Source organism: Lissotriton vulgaris, chromosome 1_1 (genome assembly GCF_964263255.1).
Source record: "Lissotriton vulgaris chromosome 1_1, aLisVul1.2, whole genome shotgun sequence".
In the NCBI taxonomy this organism is placed as follows: Eukaryota; Metazoa; Chordata; class Amphibia; order Caudata; family Salamandridae; genus Lissotriton; species Lissotriton vulgaris.
In genome coordinates this window covers 469,718,653-469,742,901 of record NC_141685.1, presented here as the reverse complement: position 1 = coordinate 469,742,901, position 24,249 = coordinate 469,718,653, and the positions used below count along the sequence as shown (strand labels likewise).

General features: G+C 46.7%; 1 protein-coding gene across 1 annotated transcript in view; it reads right to left on the bottom strand.

The window, feature by feature from the left end:
- LOC147747364 (interleukin-12 receptor subunit beta-2-like) overlaps positions 1–24,249 on the bottom strand; it is a 710,479-nt gene that overhangs the window by 601,393 nt on the left and 84,837 nt on the right. Inside the window, exon 3 of the mRNA XM_086936242.1 lies at positions 1,213–1,491. Within this exon, the coding sequence (XP_086792368.1) occupies positions 1,213–1,491 (279 nt within the window). The remainder of the gene's footprint in view (positions 1–1,212; positions 1,492–24,249) is intronic.

The window sequence follows — 24,249 nt, the reverse complement described above, 5'->3', positions numbered from 1 at the left end:
TAACTTTGCTCATTGTGCTAACAGCCTTTCCCCCAACTGATATGCTGCTTCATAAATGTTGGTCTCTCTTATACTGAGGAGCAATCAACAGGAATTCCGTTTCTGAAGCACTCAAGCCTAGCCACCTGAAACCCTGTTTAACAATTATCACATGGCATCATCTGCATAATTGGGAAATTAGATCTGCCAACTACAACAGTTGTGATCTGTCTAACAATAGTGGAGACAAACATGAAACTTGACGAACCCCAAACAGATGAGAAACACTAGAAGATGATTGAGCCATGGAAGCCCTAGACAAGCACTTGCTCCAAAAAGAGTTGGGACATTGGCCTATCAAATTCGAAGGTAAGAGCGCGTATACAGTGCTGGCATCGAATAAGACCAACATTATAATTGTTTCATGAATGTATTAACTATAATTGTTATAACATAGGACTGATAATTATCTCACAGCATGTGATACACGAACTATTTAAGATTAGAACATTGGAATGTTGAGCGCTCCATTGAAGACAGTGGAGTGTTTAAGGCTTCTAATGGCTGGTAGAAGCCCGGAGCATCAGCATTCCAATGTTTGCTCACAAAAACAGCTGTGAACAAAGAGCAAAGACCTCACAGAGCCCGAGGAGATTTCAACCCCTTCGGGCTCTGTGAGGTTTTTGCTTTTACAAATTGGAACATTCTGCCCTCTAGGGGTGTAATCTTTTAATAGCCTTAGAGCCCTCCGTAGCGGGTTTTACTGACAATTAAAGGCAACTCTCTTTTTAAAGGCCCTCACCTTCAGCCCAGGTCTGTATTGGCTGGTAGAGCCCGCTTGGGCGGGATCTAAGGCTATATTAGAACATTGGCATTTTGAGAGTGCCATTGAAGACAATGAAATAGCGCAGGGCTAATAATTACTGGTATAGGCTTTCTGCTCCAACATTCTAATATTTGTCTTTTGTTTCTCCATTTTTTAATTTAGACCATTCTACCCTCAATAAGTAGAATGTCGTAATAGTCTTGTACCCATTCTGCCTCGGACTACACCTGTTGTTAAAGGCCCTCTCTTTCTTGATAGGTCCTCACCTGCAGCAAGGGCTTATAACTGACGCTCAGGTCTCAGGGCCTTTAACAAATGGGTTAGCCCTCAGCAGCGGGCGACACAGGTATATAATGAAAACAGAAATGTGAAACCATACAGGGCTCCCTACTGAAGGAGATACTTACAGCCAGGTAAGATACTGTTGCCACAAACTAGTTTATCCAGGGGTTCGCCTGCACACTTGATGAAGCAGGTGACCGTGTAGTTTTCTCGCACATTGTTGAGCTGAATTTCTACCCGTGACTGGTATTCCTTATCTAACTGGACTTCTTTCTTATTCAGATACAAATGTAACGTTCCCCGCTGGCAGGCGAGCGTTGACGTACAAATAATGGAAATATTGGAGCCCATGAGGAAGACTGAGGAGGGCTCTATCCTGACCTGCCCATCGCACTTCAGAACACCTGCGGAGAGAGAGAACACACATGTGACATTGCTCGATGCCAAATACCTACAGCACATTTGGACTTCTGCAGCGATTCCGGGAAAATCCTTTTTTTTAGTAATGTAAATATGCAAAGAAACTATACATTGTAGTGAAAATGTTGTTTCAATTGAATGTTCCCTGCCCATCATAGCCTGGTCTCCTTATAATCTGGGCTCAACTGAATCACATACTCCATACTGTTCCCCATTTAGGATCCCATGTTGGAGGTTCTACCATTATAAGTCGGGGCTTCCTTACAGCAATCAGTAGCTGCCTGCCATTTAGTCTGGATAAAGCAAATATCTCAAATAAAATGAAATGAACATTGAAATAGTTAGCTACATCCCTTTGCAACTCAGACCTTGTATTTGGGACATTGAGCAGGACTTCTAGTTAATAGATCATATTTTTGAAAAAATGCAAATAATAACGTTTGAGTTTACTGAAAGAGAATACCAAACACTCAATTCCATATTGAAGAAAGCAGAGTACAGCCCACGTCTGTGCATACCCCCAGTCCATGTGCACCCTGCAGAGTCCAGGCTTCTGCACTCAACTACAAATAATAGTTACTTGCACAGGGCAAGCACCTATTCTCAGAAGCATCACAGGTCGGGGTCAGAAATCAAAAGGTAAACACACAGCTGATGTGCAAACCACCAGGCCATATTACTCTATTGGGTGTCCTGCAACTCTTGAGGGATTCCTGACAACCTCTAGAAAGTGGTGCCATCACAGACTGAGTCACCCTTGTGAGGGATTTCAGAACCCCCTCAGAGGCTAGAGTGCAGAGTGAACGTGCAGACAGGAACAAAAAGGGCTGGAGACACATTCCGAGGACAAGCACAGGTCGTTCTTCGTAGTCATAGGTGCGGTCACCACCATACACAGGCCCCTGAAAAAGGAATCAGCTAGGTAAGGCTGTGCTTGCCAACCAAAAGCAGGATGGTGCAGCAGATGCCGGCACAGGGATTGTGCATTGAAGGCCGTATAGGGTTGGCTCCATCTAGCTATGCATCCAGAGCGGGGAAAGGCATCTGTCAGGGAATATCTCTCATCTCCTCAGGCAAATACGTGCAGCATTCCTTTCTGTCCTAGGCAACATGCAGCATTTCCTTACATCTAATGAAAAGGTAAATTCTCTCCTGAACGGCCGCTGAAGGTGTCTGGAGGATGGGGTGTTCTGTTGCTAAGACATCTAACAAGCATTTGCAAGGCAATCGGTCTCGCATTTGGGAAAGTTAGAGCACTTGGCCCGGTAAATGAGAATGTTTTTACTTATGTTTTTGTCTCTGCAATGGAGTATTTATTTAGAAAACAAGAGTTAGAGCTATCGAGTTAGAGCTATCGGCGTTGCAAATGTAAATATTTTTTACTTATGTGTTGTGGAGTGGATGTATGTGGTATGCAGTGGAATTATGTGGATAGTAATTATGTGGTATTTAGGATATTGAAATTGTGTGGCGCGGGATCGTGTGTCATGGAGAGTAAGTATGTGGTATTGTATTTTGTGTTGTGGAGTGTTATGTAGTGTAGTTTAATTATGTTGCGTGCTGTTGAATTTTTTAGTGTGATGTAGAATTATGTGGTGTGGATTGTATGTATGTGGTGTGTTATGTAATTGTGTTGTTGATTTTTATTGTGTGGTTTCTTGTTGAATTATGTGGTGAGTTTATTTTGTGGAAATATGTGACACTGAGTGAAATTCTGGTGGTTGTAATTATGAGTCATTGTATGGAGTGTGTTTATATGGAATGTTGCTACGTGGTATAGATTGGTTTCATGTGAGGTGTATTAATGTGAGCGAGAGATGGGCTGGGTGAAGAAAGAGGGTGGGGTGGAGTCCATCCTACCTCAGCATTCAGTGGCTCACCCGCCTCTCTAGGCAGGGCCTGGCTGTGAAACCAAAAGCAGCCCTGGCAGAAATCTGCAGAAATCTCAAACCAGCTACACTTCATTTTTTTCCTTACGATCTCTTTCTATCCACCAAACCTCTTTCTCTCCTCGCGCTTCTCCTCCTCTGATTGTTTTCTCTTTACCTCCCACATCTTTCTGTCTAGGAGCCTCCCTTTGTCTTAAGCAATTAATCTCAGAAGAAGGTGACAGAGGCACTAGCAGCGGCCCTCAGTTTTCAAAACTAGCCTTCAAGGGATCCAAACTACTGGGGAAATGCCCTGTGGAATAAAAGGCCTGTATGGCTCTGCCTCTAGGCTGCAGTCATGCTTTATTGTATCATTTAGTGGCAATGTTAATTTTTTTTAAAGTGCCCTGCAGTCAGGAGACTCTCAGCCAGACTGTAGGATATATGCATTTATCCCACACTCACCAGTGTCCCTTGGCCTGCAGGCAGCAGTAAATATGGCATAAAGCAAACTATGATACAGTCTGATCTCAACTTGCAATGTCATCAAACTAGAAACACCGTTTCTATATAAAACCAAAGCTAGCACATGTCCATCAGGCTTTTGCTCAAAGCATTCAGCTGTGCTGTCAAGTGAATACCATTAGTTGTCTCTCAGCTCAGCAAGGAGAAGTTAACCACAGTCTGTGGGTGAACGTGGGTTATCTTCTCACATGGCCTTTTGTTCCTCTCGCTTTGGTGCGTTTAGTCTTAAAAAATAAATCTTGACTGGATAAGCTACTCACACCTGACATGGGACCACTTTAAACCTCACTTGCACCACCACATGCCCACCCACGACACATCAATCTGCATTTCATGTTTTACTTTACCCTGCACCCATGAGGTGCAGGGCACCAGTGGTACCTATGTGCACACCTAACTGGGATCCCATCGACAGTGGATATGGTGCACCTGCATGCAAAGGATAGGTGTGATTATGGGTATGTGTCCATGGATGCCTGAACGTTTGTGGCTGTGTGCTTGTGTGCCTGTATGTTTACAGGACAGCAAAACAAGCGACACCTAATGACAAAGTCAGTGCTGGTTAAACTTTGGTGTTGTAGAGCGCTATATGCTGATTTTAAGTTGCCTCCCAGCATGAATCAGTGGGTGGAAAACCGTTATATACTTGTTCTTTTGTGGGTAACAGAGGTTGGAAGGCTTTGGCACAGTTAAAAGGCGCCCTGCGTTGCACTGCTATGCACACCTGGCACGTGCAGCTAAATGCCCCATCTCACTTTCATCGCAACACAGACGGTCACACAGACTCACAAGAAACCCGATGCCCTCAGCTGAAAATAACACAAGGAGCGAAGCTTCCGGTGAGCGGGCATCTGGCTGGATGGCCCTTGAAAGCGGGCACCACCACTGCGAGCAACTGGTGAATGTGTGCACTACGACTGCGTGTTCAACAGCCATACCTCTGTGTAAGCCTGGGTGAAAAAGTACAGTACGCTCGCCGAATGTGCGTAGTTTGCGCAACCACACGCTACGTGAATCACATGTAGGACAGCACAAAAATGCACACCGTAGCGGGCATTTTATGCTTGCTCGCGGTCCTCAACGTCAAGTTGGCGACCGCGAGTGAGCAAAATCAACATACTGGCGAGACTTTTTCCTTGTTCGTGATGGGCAACATCAAGTTGCCGATCGCAAGCATGGAAAATAAATCTCCCAGCAAGATTCTCAAGGCAGGGAGGTCAGTGGTTGCGGATGCTCACTACCGCTCGTGATGAGAAACTACCAGTCCGCGTTGAGAAAGCTGCAGCTCGAGTACAAATCTACTCGAGCTGAAGAAAACGACCGCTCGCACTGTGCATGATGCCGTTTGCAATGATTGCACAGTGCGGACAAGCATCCAGCACTGTGCAATCATTGTGAACAGCATTTTCCCTACCGCACTATGCAGTTCGCTTAGCTATGCGTAGCGTGCATAGTGCGAAGTACACTTCGCGTAGCTACGCGTAGGGCTACTACGCGAACTACGCCCAGTTTAATACCTCTGTAGATGCCCTCAGGTAAATCTAGGAGCAGCTGTGCATCCCGGAGTTCTATTGGTGTGAAGTAAACTTTCCCAAGCGCCCTCAAGGGTGTGAAATTTCACAGTAAACAGCGAGGAGCGTTCCCTGTAAATTGCTCATCGTCTGGAGCACACAAGGTGATGGTCGTTTGTGCTGGTCATTAGCACTGTTTGTTTATGCAGGAGTTTTCTCGCCTCGGAAGTAAGTGCGCCCTCCCTCCCACGGGTGCAATGTCCAGAAGGGGGAAGCAGAGTTAGTGTTGTGGATATAGATAGAGGAGAAGGCCAGATATGCCAGTTGGGGTTGTGAGGAGGAGGGTTTGGTGTAGGGCTCAAGAGTAGGAGAGTTAGTGAGGGGTGCCGGGGGATTGGGCTTTGGAGGGAGTGTGGGGGTTGAGGGCTCGGGTGGACCATGGAGGTTGGGTATCAATAATACAGATGGGGGGATTGGATGGTAAGACCGGGAGAGGAGAAGGGGGGTGGGGGCACGAGTGGGCAAAGGAGGTTGGGTATCTATAACACAGATTAGGGGATTGGACGGTAAGACCGGGAGAGGAAACGGGGGTGGGAGGTATGGTAGATAGTGATGGACCATGGGGTTGGGGAGAAACAGAGAGAGGTGGCAGGGGTCAAGGGAAGATGAGAGAGGTGATGGATCACGGGGTAGAGTGTGTGACAGGGGAGAATTTGAGGGTTGCAAAAGGAGTTGAGAAAGAGTATGAAAGTGAAGTTCAAAGATGAATAGGTGGTGTTCGGAGGCTTGGATGATAATGTTTCCAGACTTGAAGATGGAAATATCTACTTCACCTGGAAAGGTGGCAGAAGGTGTGGTGGAGCAGGGCCGGCTCTAGGTTCATGGTGGCCCTGTGCAGGGAGCGTAGGTGGGGGCCCCAGTGCAGCAAGGCTCATACAGATGACGGTAAAGGACAATGGTTGCTGCTAGCGGGTGATTGTAGGGATTTGTACAGATGCTTGCTGTCTGCCACAGTGCCACGCTTTTCCAACCCCTTCCCCCCCATCAACCCCCCCCCCCCCCCCCCCATTGCCGAAACACCATACCAGTTGGAGGCAGCGTAGTGACACACAAAGGGCAGCTGGAAACTGTGCGACCAGACGCCCTCCAGAGAGTAGCCGCCACCGTGAAGAGGCTTCATGCCAGGGGAAGAGCTGTATCGTTGTGCACGGAGCAGGGTGAGCCAGAGATGGCCATGGCACTGCGGTGAGATTTAATATTCTCCCAAGTTAATGTAGAGATCTTCGTTGTATTATTTTAGTAACCATCCAGTCAGCACCCTGCTTGGCCTCAAACTAGCGGCTAGAAGAGCTTTAGCCGTGTTTAAACCCAATGAGAAGGTGCCTGTAAAGCCTGTAACATTGGGAATGGTTGGAGGAGATGGCTTACAGGAGCTGGGGTTCCGCCGCCGAGGCAGTCCTGGGGCACACACAGTGGGTGGGAAGTCGAGCACACAGCTTCCCCTCTCCCCGGTGTTATTATTTCTGATAAAGCCCTGGGTCCATTGCTCTTCCTAATGCACCACTCTCCCCGTAGAGACAGTACCTTCCAATTATTCTGACAGCCAAAGGCTAATTTGGCCTAGCCTGTGAATCCACACCCCCACCGCCATGTCGGCCTTTGCAGCTATTTGCATACAATAAACACCAGGTATGAGGAACAGCCTCAGTCATATCTTATATATAATGTTCTTTTTACAGAAACCAACTTTGATCTACTGTGGCCCATTTTCCTGACGAAGGCACAGCTCAGTGCCGAAACGCACGTAGAACACAAGAGATTATTACTTGTGTGCCACACTGCCTTTTCCTCATAAACATTGAAATTGTTATCATTGCATTTATCTGAAATGTAGAAAAGTTGCAATTTTTAATGTACACTAATTTCTTTAAAGTATGAATGAAGATGAATGATTGAGTTGTATGGGACCTTGTCTTTTTTAATGAAATGAATTTCTTATTATTATCAATATAAATTATGTCTATTTTGTAAAACATATCCAGATACAGTTGGTTCTCCTTTCATCCATGTTGGTTTGTCATTAACTGTTGAAATCATAGTTATGTTTATACATTTGTTGCCTAAGTCTGTACACTAGACTGGCAGGATGACAGTCAGACTAGTCAAAAACATACAGACATCAAGCAATAGTGGAGATGATCAGGAAAGCAGATCCTACTTTTCTACACTCCCCATCTTACCCTCGAAGTACAGTGGATGATAAAGATGAATATAATGACAGATTGCGCAATTATATGGCATGGGGGTGAGAGTGAAATATAACTTTCAGAAACTCGCTGTAACTTATGTTTCACTGCCTCTTAAATGCCAAAAGGAAGTGCCCTCTCTGAGGGTCCAGCATGTTGTTCATATCTTGGCTCCAAAGTGAGGAAGTGTTTAGGTTCCAAGTGTTTACTAGGCTCCCTTTGCTTGACTCCACCACATGTCTCCATTGCAAGCCAGTGTGTATCCTTCTATAACCGTGTGTGCTGCCTTTGATGGTAGAGCAGTTTCCAACAGGTTTCCTGGACTGGAGTTCCCTCTGTCTTCCTGAATCTGTGATTCACAGATTATTAATTTTTCTTAAATCCTTTCAGACTTTAATTAGTGCATGGAGAATGTCTTTAATAGACTGTTGGTTGTGGCAACGGACAATCACAGCAGTTGAGACAAACCTTTCTCCTTTCACCTGTATAGACAGAGAAGCCTCCCGGCCTCTTTGGGAGGCTTAGGGTGCTGACAGTCCCTTTTACCTGATCACACATGAATGCTTTCTCTGCAGTAGGGCTGCTTTATTGTGTAAATTATTAACATTCATAACTATTCATATAGAAAATACATAGGTATAAAGTGTAAAATGCAGTTTTCAAAAAACGTATTCCCTTCAAATCTATTGGGCAGTTTTTTAAACCTTATCCAACTACAATACAAATGTTAAATCAATTTAAATACGTGAGCTGTGCAATGGAAAAATGCTGTGTAATGTTACACTCTCCCATCCTAGGCTGACGTCAACACCTCGTCATGAGACTGAATTACCAGTTTTGAGCCATCAACAGTTTTAAGTCTACTGTAAATGTGCTCCAAGACTTCGCAAAGTTCACAATAAAAGTGTTTGTTTGCAATGCAGACTAAAGGTCTGTTGCTTCTTTTATTGTGCTAGCGATAACTTCCTGAAAGTCGGGAGGCGATATTTACTACAAATGTCTCACATGCGCGTGCAGAGCCATAACATCTGCTCTAAGGTTTCTGGTGTACACAGGAGTCTCAAAGTTTTTGATTATTTTCCAGGAGCCGTCAAACTGTTTCCGCGGAATTTAAAAAGATGACATCTTAATTATGTCTATTTCATAGTGTCTTCCAAGTTGAGTCGATGTATTGCTGTCTAAGTAACAGTTGGAAGTAAGGTTCCTATAGGTGTTTTTAATAAGACACATCCTCTAAGCCCCCCCCTCCTTCTGCTCGAGTCCCAGAGCCTTTCTACAGGACCTTTGAGCGTCATCCTTTTCCGCAAGTCTTCCATCTGTGGTGCCTTCTGTTCCTTGATTATAGAGTGGGCCTCTAGTCTACGAGGCGGGCAATTAGGTCTCATTTGGCCTGAGCCACGTCCCGCTCGCTGCCTTCAACCCCTCCCCCCTCTGCCCCAACACGTTTTTCACTTGCTCCGGTCTCACAGCTTCTGAACGGAAAAGTGGAAGCCAGGGTCGGAGGCCGCCAAATCCTGCCAGGGGCCGCCACGAGAATATGTATGATTGTATCCGATCCTCGTCGTGGCGGCCCCTGCGGTTTGGCGGCCCTGTGCAGGTGCACACCTTGCACATGCCTAAGGGTGGAGAGTTTCAGACCGTATGGGATCTTGCGGGAGGTGGTGATGGGGAGGTGCCGTAGAAATAGGCTTTTCCATTTGGAAGAGCACTTGTAGTAAAAGATGTAGTTGGTGGTGATGGAGGAGTTGAGGCTGTTGTGGTGGTCATGCCCACAGGCTGAGGGTACCAACACAGCGGACAACCAATATCCCACCTCAGACAAAGCTGCTGACCGTGCTGCACTTGTTGGCCCCTGGTACCTTCTAACCCAGAACCGCCAGAGTCTGAGGTGTCTCACAGCCAGCCCTATCAAAGTTCACAACTGTCTTGGATTACATCATCAGCTTGGTACCCCACTACCTATACCCCCCACACTGTGCAGGAACAGCTGGAGAACAAGCAAGGTATCTACACCATAGCTGGCTTCTGGCACGTGTTGGGGGAAATCGACTGCACACATGTCCTACTTGTGCCCCCTGACAACACTGCACACAATAACCGCAACAGAAAGCACGTACATACCATCAATGTGCAGGCAATAGTGGACCACAGGAGAATCTCTACCAACGTTGACGCCAACTGCCCAGACAGTGTGCATGATTCCTACATCTTCCGACAGTCCATCATCAACTAGCGCTTCCAGGCAGGCACCTACAGAAATGGACTGCTGGATGGCAAGTACCAAATGAACACACCACACACCTCAACTCCACAATCATGCAACTCACAACACTGGGAATGCACACATTACAAACTAACGTACTGAATGCCAAACAACATTCCCACCCACCAGACAAGACAGCACAACTTACTGTGGGAACCTGGGCCAGCCGTGCACATAAGCCGTCAACGGCATGGCACCTCAGCCACACGATAGCAGATTGTGGGAAGAGGTGCGGATCAGGCATGTGCAAAGGAGGCAAGTGACCCATGAATAAGAATGTACAAAATGCCAAGTGTGGCGTGGATGTGATGGCCAGACTGCAGTATGCAGAGCACACACATATCCATGTCGACATTCACTGCTGGTGTTTGGAGTGTAGTGGACAGTGGACGCAACCATGTCACCCCAGCCAATAGGGAAGATCGCGGAAAAGTTGCTTGTTACGTCCCCCCCGTAAGCGTGAGCGGAGTGGGCTGGCCCACCATATGACAGGCCAGCATTGGGGTGTGAATAAATAGCACATAGCTCTGGGTGTGGTTCTCTTTTGGAATGCCCAACGTCTTTGCCAGGGCGGCGCCTCTCACCCGCCACAAGGCCGATACCATCTTGGTAAGCAGAGTTTCCTACGATCATGTGGGCCTGCTGTACCTCGGGCCTCTGGTCCCCGAACCCGTCCTGCCCGCCTCTGTACATCCAGGCCTCACTGCTCACCTGCCAGTCCCGGTGTGTGTCAAAGAGGGCCCCCCACGTGCCAATGCAAACTCTAAGCTCGAGGCCCGGAACCTTGGCAGCCTGCTCAGACCATCACAACCTCCTCGAGCAAGGTCCGCAGTCCTCTTTTCTTGTTGATGTACTCCACCGGCATACACAGCGTACAAGTAGATCACACATTTGGAACTGAGTCTTGATTACACAATGGCAGAGTACATATTTATGGCTGATTTTATGTCACTATACTCCCTTGGATGTGGTGCCACCAGGGTTGTGTATAGCATTCCAACCACAAGTGTCTGTGGGCCCTCGTGAACTACTGCCCTCGGCCCACATTGCGCTCGAGTAGGTCCCACATTTGAAACTTGAGTCTTAATTCCATCATGGCAGAGTTCATATCATTGCACGCAAGGAGTGATGTAAGAGGAAGACGCGTTTCAGTCAGGATGAAAAATGGATCATCATTATGGAGGTGATCGAGCACTAACAACAACTGCCCTGGTGTCACTAACTCTGTGCATCTCAAGCTGATGACACAGGCTTGTTCGCCCCTACTGACTGCTGCCTCGGGCCTACACTGTGGTCGAATTGGTCACACTTTCAGAACTCAGTCTTGATTTAGTTATGGCAGATTTGACATCATTGTACAGGCCTCATTGCAGACATCCCCTTTCAGCTCCTGTGCCACTAAGTCTGTTCCCCGACATCCATGGACACTTTCTGGTTGAGCGTTGGTGGTGACAGAGTCTATGGACTGGGGGTTGTCTTCATCATCATGTCGGTGATAATGACTTGGTGGCAAAAATGAGACCGTAGCATTCCACTCCTCCATTTGCCGCTTCATTATGGCTCCGATGCTCTGTATCATGTCCTGGAGGACATCTTCCACTGTCCCCCACAACCCTCCGCCACCTTCACCTTGGACATCGATGAGGACCAGCTCAGCTCACGTGGCCCTATATCACTGTACCGCAAGTCTCCCAATTTGTGGCGGTCTGCCTTTGCCGGCTGCAGTGCATCCGGGGCCACTAACTCTGTGCAGCTCAAGTCATGGACCCTTTCCAAATGAATGTTGGATGGCCTCTGTGTCGATGGCCTGGGGCTCATCCATGCCATGTATCTGTGGCCCTGCGTTGTCCACTGCCTCCTGCCTCAACTGCGGTGCACCTGGGCTCACACATCAAATCGAGTCCTGACCTGCCCGGAAGTCGCATCAACACAGGAAGCACATGCCCCCACCGCCTGGACCAACTCCAAACAACAGGTGCCAGAGTCGGAGGTGTTTTACTGCCAGACTATCAGAGTTGCTCACACCTGTCGTGGGTGCCATCATCAGCTTGATACCCTGCTCAGCTCTTCAGGTGCCACTAACTCAGTGCAACACAACTCATTCTGGTTGCATATTGGGAGAACACTGTACTTTCTCCGGCTATCACCATGATGCTTCACAGTTGTTTATGTTTTGCTGGTGTTTTCTGTTTCCTCTTTAATTGTGTTCACTGTCCAAGTTGTTGCCAGCACCAACGACTCCATGGGGCTGACTTACACTCACCCCACACACATCCAGCACAAGCATCATTGTACATGTGACCCTGACAATAAAGGTGTCGAGCGCACGTGCCCGTAGCCAGTTCAACGAACTATCTGAGTGTGTCCGTGTGCTCTTGATGTATGCATTAGGGGCCCAGGCCGTACAACATTAACTTGTGCCATGTACAGTGGATGCAGCCATGTCATCGCAGGCAGATGGTGAGACCTTGCACATGCAGCTTTGTAGTCCTCCACTCAATACGTCAGAGGAGTGAACTGGGCCGGCCTACCCCAGTCCAGCGTGGGGGTGCAGATGATTATCCTGTGGCTCTGGGTGAGGTTCAAAACTGGACATGTGTCTCTGTCGCAGTGTGGCCTCCGTTGGGGAGTGTAGGTGGTCCCTGATGGGACTTAAGACATCCACATATGTGATCTAGCTCAGCTTCCATGAGGTCGAAACCCACCCGCACCTGTTCAGCCACCCCCTTCTGGCAGAGTGACACCTGGCCTTGTGATGCGATGTGTGCTTCGGTGGGCTGCTGGGAGCTAGCCGTGGTGGTGGGTGCGTCCAGCTGTGTGATAAGGAGGGAGATGCTTGTTGACATTGTGTTGGCATGTATGTTGACGCATTGTTCAAGTTTACATACAGACTGCATGACAATGTACATTGGGACTGTTTGGGTGGAGCGGACTATTTGATGCGGGACAGTGGACATTTGGACTACATAATGTAGGTGAGGTTGTAACACATACATTTTGGTCTCACAGTTTCCTGCTATGTCAGATGTTATTGCCCATTTTCTACTGATAGATCGTTATTTTCCTGTTACAGAATGTCCTAATGATGTTGTGAACGTGTTAGCCTAATGTGTCTAACCAATATGCAGTTACAGCTTATTATTCATGTGCTGCAACCCACTGAGCTATTTTTGTAATATGCAAGCTTCAGCTGGATAGAATTGTTTCTGTAATGTGTAAGCTTTTGTCTTATTTTTACCTTCTAAGTTAGAAGACCTGTTGTAGTACATTGCTTTCCCTCGGTTAAGTTTACAGAATAGACATTTCTGTACACTCTTCTATAAGAGAGAGAAGCTTGTCAATGGCAGAGAGACTTCTGATGCTGACATTTGCTCTGCAGCTCCAATGTCTCATGGTACAGTTTCCCCCCCTCCTTTATGAGCAGAAATGTTTCCATGCTCTGGAGAAGCAGAGTCTCGGCTCCGTGGCCTTGGAGTAAAGATAATAATGTTGCCCTTGCAGGTGCAGGTGCCTGGTGTGTGAGTTCATTGTTCACCCTCTGCTGAGCCCAGTACTTTTCCAGTCTGGGCGTGGTTTTACTCTGCCATGCTATGTTATAATGTATTGTCGTGATGGGATGGGGCAGTCCTCTCGGCGCACTCCCTGGGGTGTACACCTGACGGGGCCCATCTGCAGATCAATATTATGGCTATATAAATATATTACTAATTCTTCTCCACTGTCCGGCTGGCATATGGTAATGGTATATGAGTGAGGTAAGTCGCTCAGGTGGATTTGAGCCACGCTTATCACTACGCACAAGCAGACCCAGTTGTGTCCTCTGTTCTGTAGTGTAAGTGTTGCACTGTGTACCAAATTGTCATCCATGTGGATGTGCTGTCATTGCTATGTGTGTGTGCTGCATTGTGGAAGGGTCGCCCCTGCCACTGTGATTTTTCGGCCCCTTATCCCTTGGAGGCGGTGTGCCTTTGACTTTTGTGCTTTTAAGGTGCAATGATGTTGGCGACTTGGGTCATTTGTGCTTTGAGACGGTTTTTGTACTCTTGTGCATTGTTTGTCTGCAGATGTATTGTTGACGTCAGTGGTTGTTTGTGCACGTGGATGTGTCAGAGTGTGACCTGCTCCTTTACAGATGTGGTCCACACTCAGCCACCTGAGTGGTGTGGTGTGCACAATGTCATGGTGATTGTTCTCCAGCCATGCTGCTTGTCATGTAGTGTCACTTGCATTGTCAGTGTGGCTCACAAATATGCATCTTTGTTTTGTTTGGCACAAGTGCATGTGTGTGTTGTGGAATTAGTGATGTGTGGGGTGGGACCCCTTTGGGGACATGGTGGACGGGGGCCTACTTGATGTTCGTATGTGTGCTGCAGTGTGCCACAGGAATCAGGGACATGAACCAGGGTCATTGTGGGTGTGCGGTGTGCTACACGTCATTGTGCATGTGTGCCATTGTGCCCGTCACACCTGTCCCTCCAGTCCCTGTTCGTTACTCACCCTGCTGATGTTGTTTCAGGTCATGTCGAGCAGTGTCCGGACTCCCAATTCCTTGCACCGTCTCCACCGGGATTACTGTGGCCACCATTTGCTCCACCGCCTCGTGTGACGCAGGAATTCCACCTCCATTCGCCGTTGCTGCCTCCCTGTTGGCAGCGGGTTTCTGCTTGGTTTGACTTTTACATGATGCCAGTGCATCTTGATCTCCTTGACACTCCGACTGCATTCATGATGGAATGCCATTTTTCTGTATGTGTTGCCAATGACAAGGTGGAGGGAACAGACAGTTGTCGTTGAAGTTCTCTCACCTCCGTGACGACGATTCAGTTGCCATGTGGACTGAACTGTGTCTTCCTCTTCCCTTTGGCCTTCCCCGACCATGAGGTTTCTTGCTGATGGTCTGTGGGGCTTGTGGGGCTTGCGGGGTTCGCGTTGACCTGGACACTCGGTCCGGGTGCATCCATTTTGCTACGCAGTTGATTTTTTTGGGGGGATGTTTTTCTTGTTCTGCTTTTATAGTGCATTCTCCAGCATGACACGTGGGAACTGCCGGCCTGTGCTGGTTATCGCGGAACTTTATATCGTGATTGGCCTCATTGCAACTTTTTTTGCATTTGTGTTTTGCATTTCTGCGGCGTCGCGTTGATTTTAACGCGGTCATTTGACGCGTTATCGAGGAACTATCGCATGGAGCTACAGGGTTGTGAATATAACGTTAACACAGTGTTATTTTCCCGCGATAGACTGCGATATGCAAAGTTGCGCTAAGCTAATTTGTGAATATCCCCCAAAGTCTTTTACAAACTGTCAACCAATATAGCACATGCGTTATAAGTGGGGTGTCTATCAAGGCCCCAGTGTTGAAAGGGTGGCCATCCCAAGTTGACGACTAAAGTACGTTGGCGTGCCTGTGGCAATTAACGAGCGCTTAAACATGCACCCAAGCCTCTGTTAATGGGTTTGGGTTCTGAGCAAATCTCGTTTGGTGGAGACAGTCGCAGGACAATTCGCCGAACACCAAACCGTGCTCAGCCGAGGAGGAGGAGAGAGGAGTCGACTCAAGGGGGGTGAAGTGGAGCGGGGCTGGCAACGGCATGGTGTGTAGCAATGGTTCGGCTTCTGAGCTCAGTACAGAGCCCTAGAGCGACCTAGTGCACGAGTGAACCTATTGAGAAAACAAGCCTTTGCAATGCAATAGGACTCGCATGTACGCAAGACCTATTGCATTGCAAACGGGAGGGGGTCGGCGCGGACAACGGGAGTGCGGGGAGGGCGAGAAGGCACGGACAGCGGGAGTGGGGGGGAGAGGGTGATAAGGCAGTAGGAGAAGCTCATTAAAGTAAATAATAAGTACTGTGTGGCCATAATAAGGAGGGACTAGCAAGCCTATAAACCAATCCCAAGGCAGCATTTACGAAGGACAAAGACACAAGCCAATGAAAAACATGGTCGGGGGAGTGGGCGGGGCTTCCCTCACATAGTGAACTACCACAGATCATCCACAGAGCAGCGCTTGCGCGCTGGCTCAGGGCTCGACCTAAAAATGGAAGTCCACTGTCCAAAGTGTATAGTAGTCAAGGAATTGGGTTTAAGAATACTCATCTACAACAGCTATCCCGTATTATGAGGTGCTGGGTTGAAGCTTCTTTTACTGTCTTGGTGCCCCCCCACGTTTGCTACCTGCTACCATATACTTTATGACCTCTATCAGGACAGCTGGACCAGGTTGAAGGCCTATGACCAAGAAAGCAAACAGTCAATGTTAATAGTTTGAAAGGACTATGCTCCTGAGAAGTCACATGTACTTTGTCAAAATTATCAAAGCTATTGGCACATGATAATCAATTAGGTAATCATATTGAATGGTGTGCTCTTGTCGTGCTCATGGCGTCAAACCATGCTGTGAGCACCCTGAGAGCATGCAACTCATTATGATTGCCTTTGCTCCCTATCAGAGGAGAATGGGGAATTATTATTTATGATTTTGCACATACGATGAACACAAGTCAGATTATTAATGCAATATGGAAAGAGAAAGAGAACCCCGAAATTAATTAAATTAATTGAAATTGGATTTTATAGAGCACTTTAAGCCCAAAGGTATTTAAACTCTATACCGAAGAGTCAGAACCCATTAACAATCACAATGCCAGAAAGAACTAGGATGAAAATAGCCATGTTTTCAAGGATTTTTTAAACAAGACAAATGTGTTGACTTAGAGAGGTGAGCAGGAAAAGTGTTCCATAACCTGGCAGGAGGAATGGAAATAGAAGAGCTGCCCCATCTGATTTTGAAAAACCTGGGGTTCGTAACTTTCCTACCAGAAGTGGATCTGAGCTTCCTACCTGGCACATAATTGTTAAAGGGAGCAGAAAGATGTTAGATGCTTTTTGATGATGGGCAAAGAAGACCAAGAAGATAGCCTTCAAGGACATGTGCTTCCTAACAGGAACCCAGTGCAGAACGCAAATGCCTTCTATAACTGACATACTTTTGGGGGTGTTAACAATGAGGTAAGCAGTCTTGCAGTTTATTCAAAGAGGATGTTTTAGTGCTTAGTACTCAAGTAAAGGGCATTACAGTAGTCAGGTTGGGAGGAGATTAATGCAATGACCATCGAGTGATGCATTTTGGCCGGATTAAATGGAAAGATTTTTCCAAAGAGTTGTGATAATTTAAAAGCATGTACTTGCAGTACGATTGACCCGTGTCTCAAAATTAAGATTTTTGTCAGCTTTCACAGGGTTGGAATACTCCCACATTCCTCTGGCCACCAAGTATTGGTCCAGATAGATTCTGGTGCCCCAAATACCAGCACTGCAGATTTGTCCGTACTAAGTTCTAGAAAATGTTCTGTCGTCCAGGTATTTATCCTGGTCATGAAGTGGGTAAACGTGTTGATACAAATGACAAGTTGTCTGAGATGGATATAATGATACAATGACATGGGTATCATCGTCATATGAAAGGGCTTGGATGTTGAACAAGGGTAGCAGTTTGCCATTGCAGCCACATAAGCTGCTGGCTGGGCGGCAGCCCGACCAATCACAACGCTGCTTACAGCCTTGTGTTTGGTTTAAGGGAGGGAGCCTGGCTGCTTGCTTCCTGTTCCTGTCGCAGGCAGGAGAGCAGGAGCTGAGAAGACACGGGGTCCGACGGAAAAGTAATTTTAATATACTTATTTTTTGTCTAATTTCCCTGCAAATCCCTCCTCCTCATGACCCCTTGCACTCCCCCCCCCCCCCACCCACGAGCAATGCCAGCCGCAACTTGTATCTAGAACATAACTGAGGGGTCTTAAAAATAAAATCAGGAGATAACTGTAGGATTTTGGGTGGACAAGGGTCCATAAGGGAACCAGACTTATTAGGAGCTCTTTGGTTTTCTGAGCCAAAATGGGAGAGAAGACAGAGAGCCTAGGGGACCCAGTAGAGATGCCCATCGCTTCTATCAAGAAACTATGTTCAACAGAGAGGGGAAGCTCAAAGTAGATATTAAAATGTTATCTCTGTAGTAGATAGCCAGTTTATCACAAAACTCTTGTGCAGTGTAGGTAAGGCCATGTATTAACATGAACAATAAATAAGCTCTGAAGAAGTTCTATTTCAATAAAATGTGTTGGCTACAAGCAAGTTTTACTGTCAATGAATTATAAATAAAGGAAATGTCAAATAGTTACAATGGATCATCTCATATTCTGTTTTGTTCAGGAATTGTTCATCACACATACAATTTGGATTTTCCCTTTAGGAGTTATTTACCGTTCAATGTAAGTGACCAATGAGAGTGCTCAGTTAATTTACATAATTTGAAGTTGTCAGTAAAACCTTTGGCTGGATTGTGAGCAATTATGGTGGCTGATCACTTCTTTAATTCATGCACCAACAATGAAAATTAAGAGCGGTGGACTGTTTTTGGTAAGAGTGATACTTGTGATCCTTTGTAAGTGCCTCAGCTACTAAACTGTATATCTGTTGCTGTAGGTAAATATCTAGGAGCAGATTTACAAGGACTGGAGCATCCCTGCATATCAGCAGGTACGTGCAAGTAAAGATCCAACACGCAATTCTACCTTTGCGCCACCACAGATGCGTCGCATTTACAATGCGGTGCACCATGGTGCAGGGATAGACAGATGTGTGTCGCATCTGATGGCGTAACAGTGGCGCATTGCAAGTGCGACGCAACTCCAACAATACTCAGGGGCGCCCTATGCCTAACATGCTGCGTCACTCCTTACGTCTGCTTCAAGCAGGCACAGGGTTTTGACGCAGCATGGACGTAAAAGTGACACTGTGAAATCTTGTAGATTTCACTGCGTCACTTTTACGGGGCTTCCTTGCAACGGAACGCCCACCCTGCATACATTAAACCTGATGCAGGTTTAATGTGGAGCACAGCTTTACAATGTGACGCATCTCCCTAGATGCGTCACATTGTAAATAAGTCGCAACGTGGCGCATAGTTTACGCCGCCGCTGCGTCACAAAAGTGACACTATGGGGTGTAAATGTGTAGCAAGGGGCTTGTAAATCTGCCCCCTAGTTGCTAGCTGAATTTGTTTATACTTTCTTGAAAGAAAAGCTAAAGCTCTATCTATGATTTTATCACGCTCTGTACACTAGTCCATATGTATTAGGCCTCGTCCTTAGTTTTAAAGGCCACACTGCTTAGGCCAAGACACTTTTAGAGACTCACACATAATTTTCATTCAAACAATGAAACTGCATTAGGTATGGGTCAGAGAACCCAAACCTAATGTGTAACATCCCAATTGTGGGCCAGATTACACTATTGAGTTCCAGAGTTAGGTCAGAAGTACTCCTGGCTTTCTCCTAGAATTGAGTAGTAAACCAACAGCACTACAAAAGTAAGTCCCACATACTCATAGGAAAATCTTGGTTAAGCAGGGCGCTGCCTGTGATTTAAATACATTTAATGGTAAAATAATTTTAGGTGTGCGCTGCCCTTCATTGGAGTATGTATCTTAGATGATATAATATTCTTCCAATATTACTGCCTAGTTTTAATTTTCCAAAGAAGCAGACTAGGCATAATTTAGGGACCATACTTTGTAAGTCACAGGAGAATTCGGGTGTGCATCTATATTACATCGGTTTGCAGACGGGATGAGGTCAGCAGGCTGAGTATTAAATGATATTACCCACTGCTGGCTACACTTTTAAATAATGACCAAGTGAGTAGGCCGCAGCGCCCCATCCATACAAGATGAGGGGGCCGTGTGGCCTACCTTTCTCTAGGCAGGAAGAGTGTCTTTCAGGCTGAGCAAAAGTCAGCCTGACAGACACTCTTCTTGTTCAAGACAGAGAGCCTGGAGCTAGACATGCGCTGAATAAACAGGCTTCTGTCTGAACTTAACTTTGCCAGGCTGAGGATTTCATAGACCAGTGGGTGTGACCTCCTAAGCCTGGCAAAAGTGCCTCAAGGTCCTCCCCCTTGTGAAAAAGGGGAGTGTCACTGATTGCCTCAGACCTGGGTGCTTCACTTTTATGTTTACATTTCTTTTATTGTTGCTCCAGTATTGTGGCAAAATTCTGTACATTCCGACTCGGCGTCAACATTCGGCCTTGCCGGTTGTGATGCAACATTTTACACAGAGAATGAAGGGAAAAAGTAGCAAAACTCCAAAACTCCCAGCCCTCTCTTGCCTGTGCATCCTATTCTCTTAGGCTCCTCTAGTGGTACTAGTTAACTCCTAGGTCTCCACATATGTCTGCTGGGTGGGAGCCTTATGTTAGTCTTAATAGTCTAAGATATTGGAGGCAGGATAGCTCAGTAAATTTATGTGATAAGAGTGGTATAAATGGGTGCCAGATCTCCCGGAAGTGTCTCCCTCTGACCTAAACGTCGAGGAGAGGCGCTCCATCCCTAACAGGTCCCAAATTCGGTGTAGCCAAGTTAGTCTTGTTAGAATTCTCTCAGTAAGACATAAAGATTATATAGCTTGGTGTCCTGCTCTAAGTGCTAGAGTTATATATCTGCCTCTCCTTGATCTAAATGCGCATGTGAGTGAGTTGGGGAGGCCCACAATTCTATAGGAGGGGAATCTAGGGAGCTGGGTCGTGAAGTGTATATCTATCTCTATTAGAATCTCTTCTCGGAAGTGAGGCAATTTTGGGCAGTCTTAAATTATGTGCGTTAGTGTTCCTGTCGATGTGCTACATCTCCAGCATTTGTTGTTGTGAGCTGGGTTGATTTTGTGCATACAAGCTTGGGTCAAGTACCAATAGGTGAGTATTTCCACTGCTGTTTCAGTAATACATGTGTTGGGGGCTGAGCATCTAGCCCTATTGAGAATGTCTCTCCACTCTTTTTGGGTCAGCTCACTCCCCAGCTCCAGCCCCCAACTTTGCTGAGCTGTAGATTCCGTCTCTGTCTCTGGGCCCATTAGGATTTTGTATAGGTCGGTGATTAGTCGTTTGTCGGAGTCTCTGCCAAGGAGCCATTTCTTAAAGGCGGTTAAGCATCTCTACACAGCTTCTCTTGTCTCTGGGTTCATCACCCACTGTCTGATTTCTGTATAGTGGAATCTCTCTTCCTCAGGGAGCATCCCATTTGCTCTTAAAATATTTAATGGATTGGGGCCTTCTTTGTCAAATAGATGACCTGTTGATCTGCATTCTAGTTTTTGCCAGGCCTTGAACTCTTTGCGATTCAGCCCTAGCATACAGGCTGGGTTCCCGACTACAGGAGTCAAGGGGGACGGGAACAATGTGAGGCCCCTCTTCAGCCCAAACGTGTCCCAGACCCTCAGTGTGGGGGCCATGATTGCCGATAGATAGAGGCTTGGTGCACGACTAGTCTTTTCTAAGAAAGGGATCTTCCACAGCTGGGAGCCCGCCAGCGCCCTGTCCATGAACAACCACGTTTTTCTGATTACGAGCGGGACTGTTCCACCTTGTATCGGAGTTGGGCTGCTTGGAAATAGCTTTTTATGGATGGTACTCCTAGGCATCTGTCTCCTGGGGCTCGCATGCTTAGCTTCCTTCACATGATGGGCTGTTTATTTGCCAGCACAAAAGAGCTAAAGACACCCTGCAAGTCTTGAAGTGCTCCCGTGGTGGCCAAAGAGGTGTGGTCAGAAACACGTACAATATTCTTGGGAAAGCCATCATTGTTAGGTAAGAATCCATCCTAGCCAATGCATAAAGGTGCCACCGGACTGAATCTTCTTTTGTTTTGCCTACTAAGTCTTTCTAGTTGGTCATCGTGATCTCCTAAATTGTCGGTGCTAGGCGGATCCTCAGGTATGTGATGGTGGATTGCCAATTAATCAAGTGAAATTGCTTAACATGGTCTTACATTTCAGGGATGAGTGTCAGATTCAGTGCCAGCGATTTAGACACGTTAATGCAGAAGCGGGAGACTAGTCCGAAGTGTTCAACCTCGGTTAAGAATCTCGGGTGGGAAACTTTTGGATCATGGCATTGTCTGCATAGAGCATAATGCAGTGGTCCTCGCCCCCAGAGTGGATACCTCGCACATCTGGGTTGCAGCTCACTCTTTGAGCAAATGGCCCCACATATAATGCAAAAAGCAAAGGGGAGAGAGGGCATCCCTGCCTTGTGCCGCGCCAAATCGGGAAGCAATCTGAAGTTTTGCCGTTTACCCTTTCCGACACCCGTGGTTTCTCATATCTGCTCAATATCCAAGAGCAGAATTTGTCCACAAACTCAAAGTGTCTCAGCACCCCCACTAGATACGGCCAAGGTACTCTATCAAAAGCCTTGTCAACATCTATCGAGGAGAGCATTAATTCACGTTGTGTAAGGGGTGCTTTTTCTATAAGATGAAGAAGGTGTTTAGTGTTGTCTGAACACTGTCTGTTGGGTATGAATCCTGACTGATCAGGAGTGAGAGTCCGGGCATTAGTGGAGCCAGTCGAGCTGTTAATATACCTGTGAATAAATTTGCGTCTACATTCAAGAGTGAGATAGGTCGGTAGGTCCCGCAGACTGCCCTATCCTCTCCTGGGTTTGCTATGACAGAGATGGAGGCCTGAAGCCAAGTCAAGTTAAAAAGGCTTTATTTCGTTAAAAATTATCATAAAAGCTTCACAATAAAAAGACACAAATTCATTCATTTGATTAAAAAAGAGCAATGGAGAAATACGACAATTTGATTACATTAAGCTTTAAAAATCTTGATTTACAAATAAAAGAAGCGTATCATTGGGGTTTGGTTTAAAAGAGAATAAAACATTTTCTTTAAGCCTTTAGCTTCTAATGCTCCAGGCCCATGATAAAAATTTTGAGAGGGTACAAACATACGATGGGCGAGAGTCTGACATTAAAATGCGTAGTGCCTCAACGTGATGCCTGGTCCCCAGCATCCGGCACAAATGCTTAAGCCATTTTCTTCTCGGTCGGGCATACTCCTGGCACTCAAACATAAACTGTGCCACTGACTCTTGTTTGAGTGGACACGAGGGGCAAAACTCTGTAGTCTGTGCTGGTGGTTTGCACCGAGATGTAAAAGCATACAGGGGTAGAGATCCAATTCTAAATTTGAAGTAGAGGGTCCTATCAAATGGTTTCTCAATAATGTCTAGATAGAGTTCCCGAATTGGTAAGTCCTTGAACTTTAAGAAGTCCTCCGTCAGTCTGCCCAGTGTACAGTTAGTGCTCCGTTTAGTCAGGATCCAATTCCAGTACAGAGTCTTGAGTGTTGCCTTTGCTGGAGATTCCTTATTTGCCCAGGCTTCACTTAGGCCCAAATTGCACAAAAGGGATTTCATGTCTCTTAACCATTTAATTCTATGCCATCCTGGTAGCGACATGATTTCAGAGAGCCCTTTCGCATATTTGGCGAGTTCCGGGACTCGCCACAACTGGGCCCATAGGAGTAGAGGCTGGAACTTTGCTAGATCTTCAATAGGTTGGCAGCCTAAATCAAGCATTAATGGGGTCATAGGGGTGCCTTGGGGAAGTGACATAATGGCCCTACAGAACTTCCTCTCAGATTTTGCCAGTTCATTAATATTGCATGAGCCCCATAGCTCTGCCCCATAGAGAGCAGAGCTAACCCCCCTAGCTGTGTAAATATCAATAACAGGGGCTATAGGTCTTATAGCACAAGAGCGTTGTTCCTTCAGGAGGGCCCCGGTTACCCTCTTATGGCCTAGCAACATTTTATCTAGATGGGGGGCCCACTGCATATTATGTGACAAACGGATACCTAGGTAATCAAATACGTCTACCCTCCCCAAAGGTACACCATCTAGCTTGGGGGGGGCGTACAGATTTTTTGGGGGGATTCATCACAAGATATTTCGTTTTGTCGGTATTGATTACCAGGCCCCGTTCTACACAAAAAGTCTGGAAGTTGTTGAGGAGTTTTTGAAGACCCATTGGGGATTTAGACAGGAGGAGCGTATCATCGGCAAAGAGAGGGGTGGGGATACGCTCCCCCGCCAGGGATGGTTCATCTGAAGGATCTTTCAGCAGCTGCTCAACCACTCCGTTGATGTACAGGGAGTAAAGGGTGGGAGCTAAAACACATCCCTGGCGAACCCCTCTCTCCACCGGGATACTGCTGGTTTTTTCTCCACCTGCGCCCCATCTTATCTGGGCAAAGCTGTTCTCATGGAGCCTTACAAGTAAGGATAGAATATAGTGCGGTATTCCCATATCAGTAAGGACTTTCCAAAGGGTCTCCCTAGGTACGAGGTCAAAGGCAGTCGTTAAATCGATAAATGTGAGATAAAGACTGCCTTTGCCTATGACCACCACCTTCCAGTACACTAACATCAATCTAAAGGCTTGTTCTATTGTGCCAGTGCCTACTCTAAATCCTGCCTGATAGGCAGAGA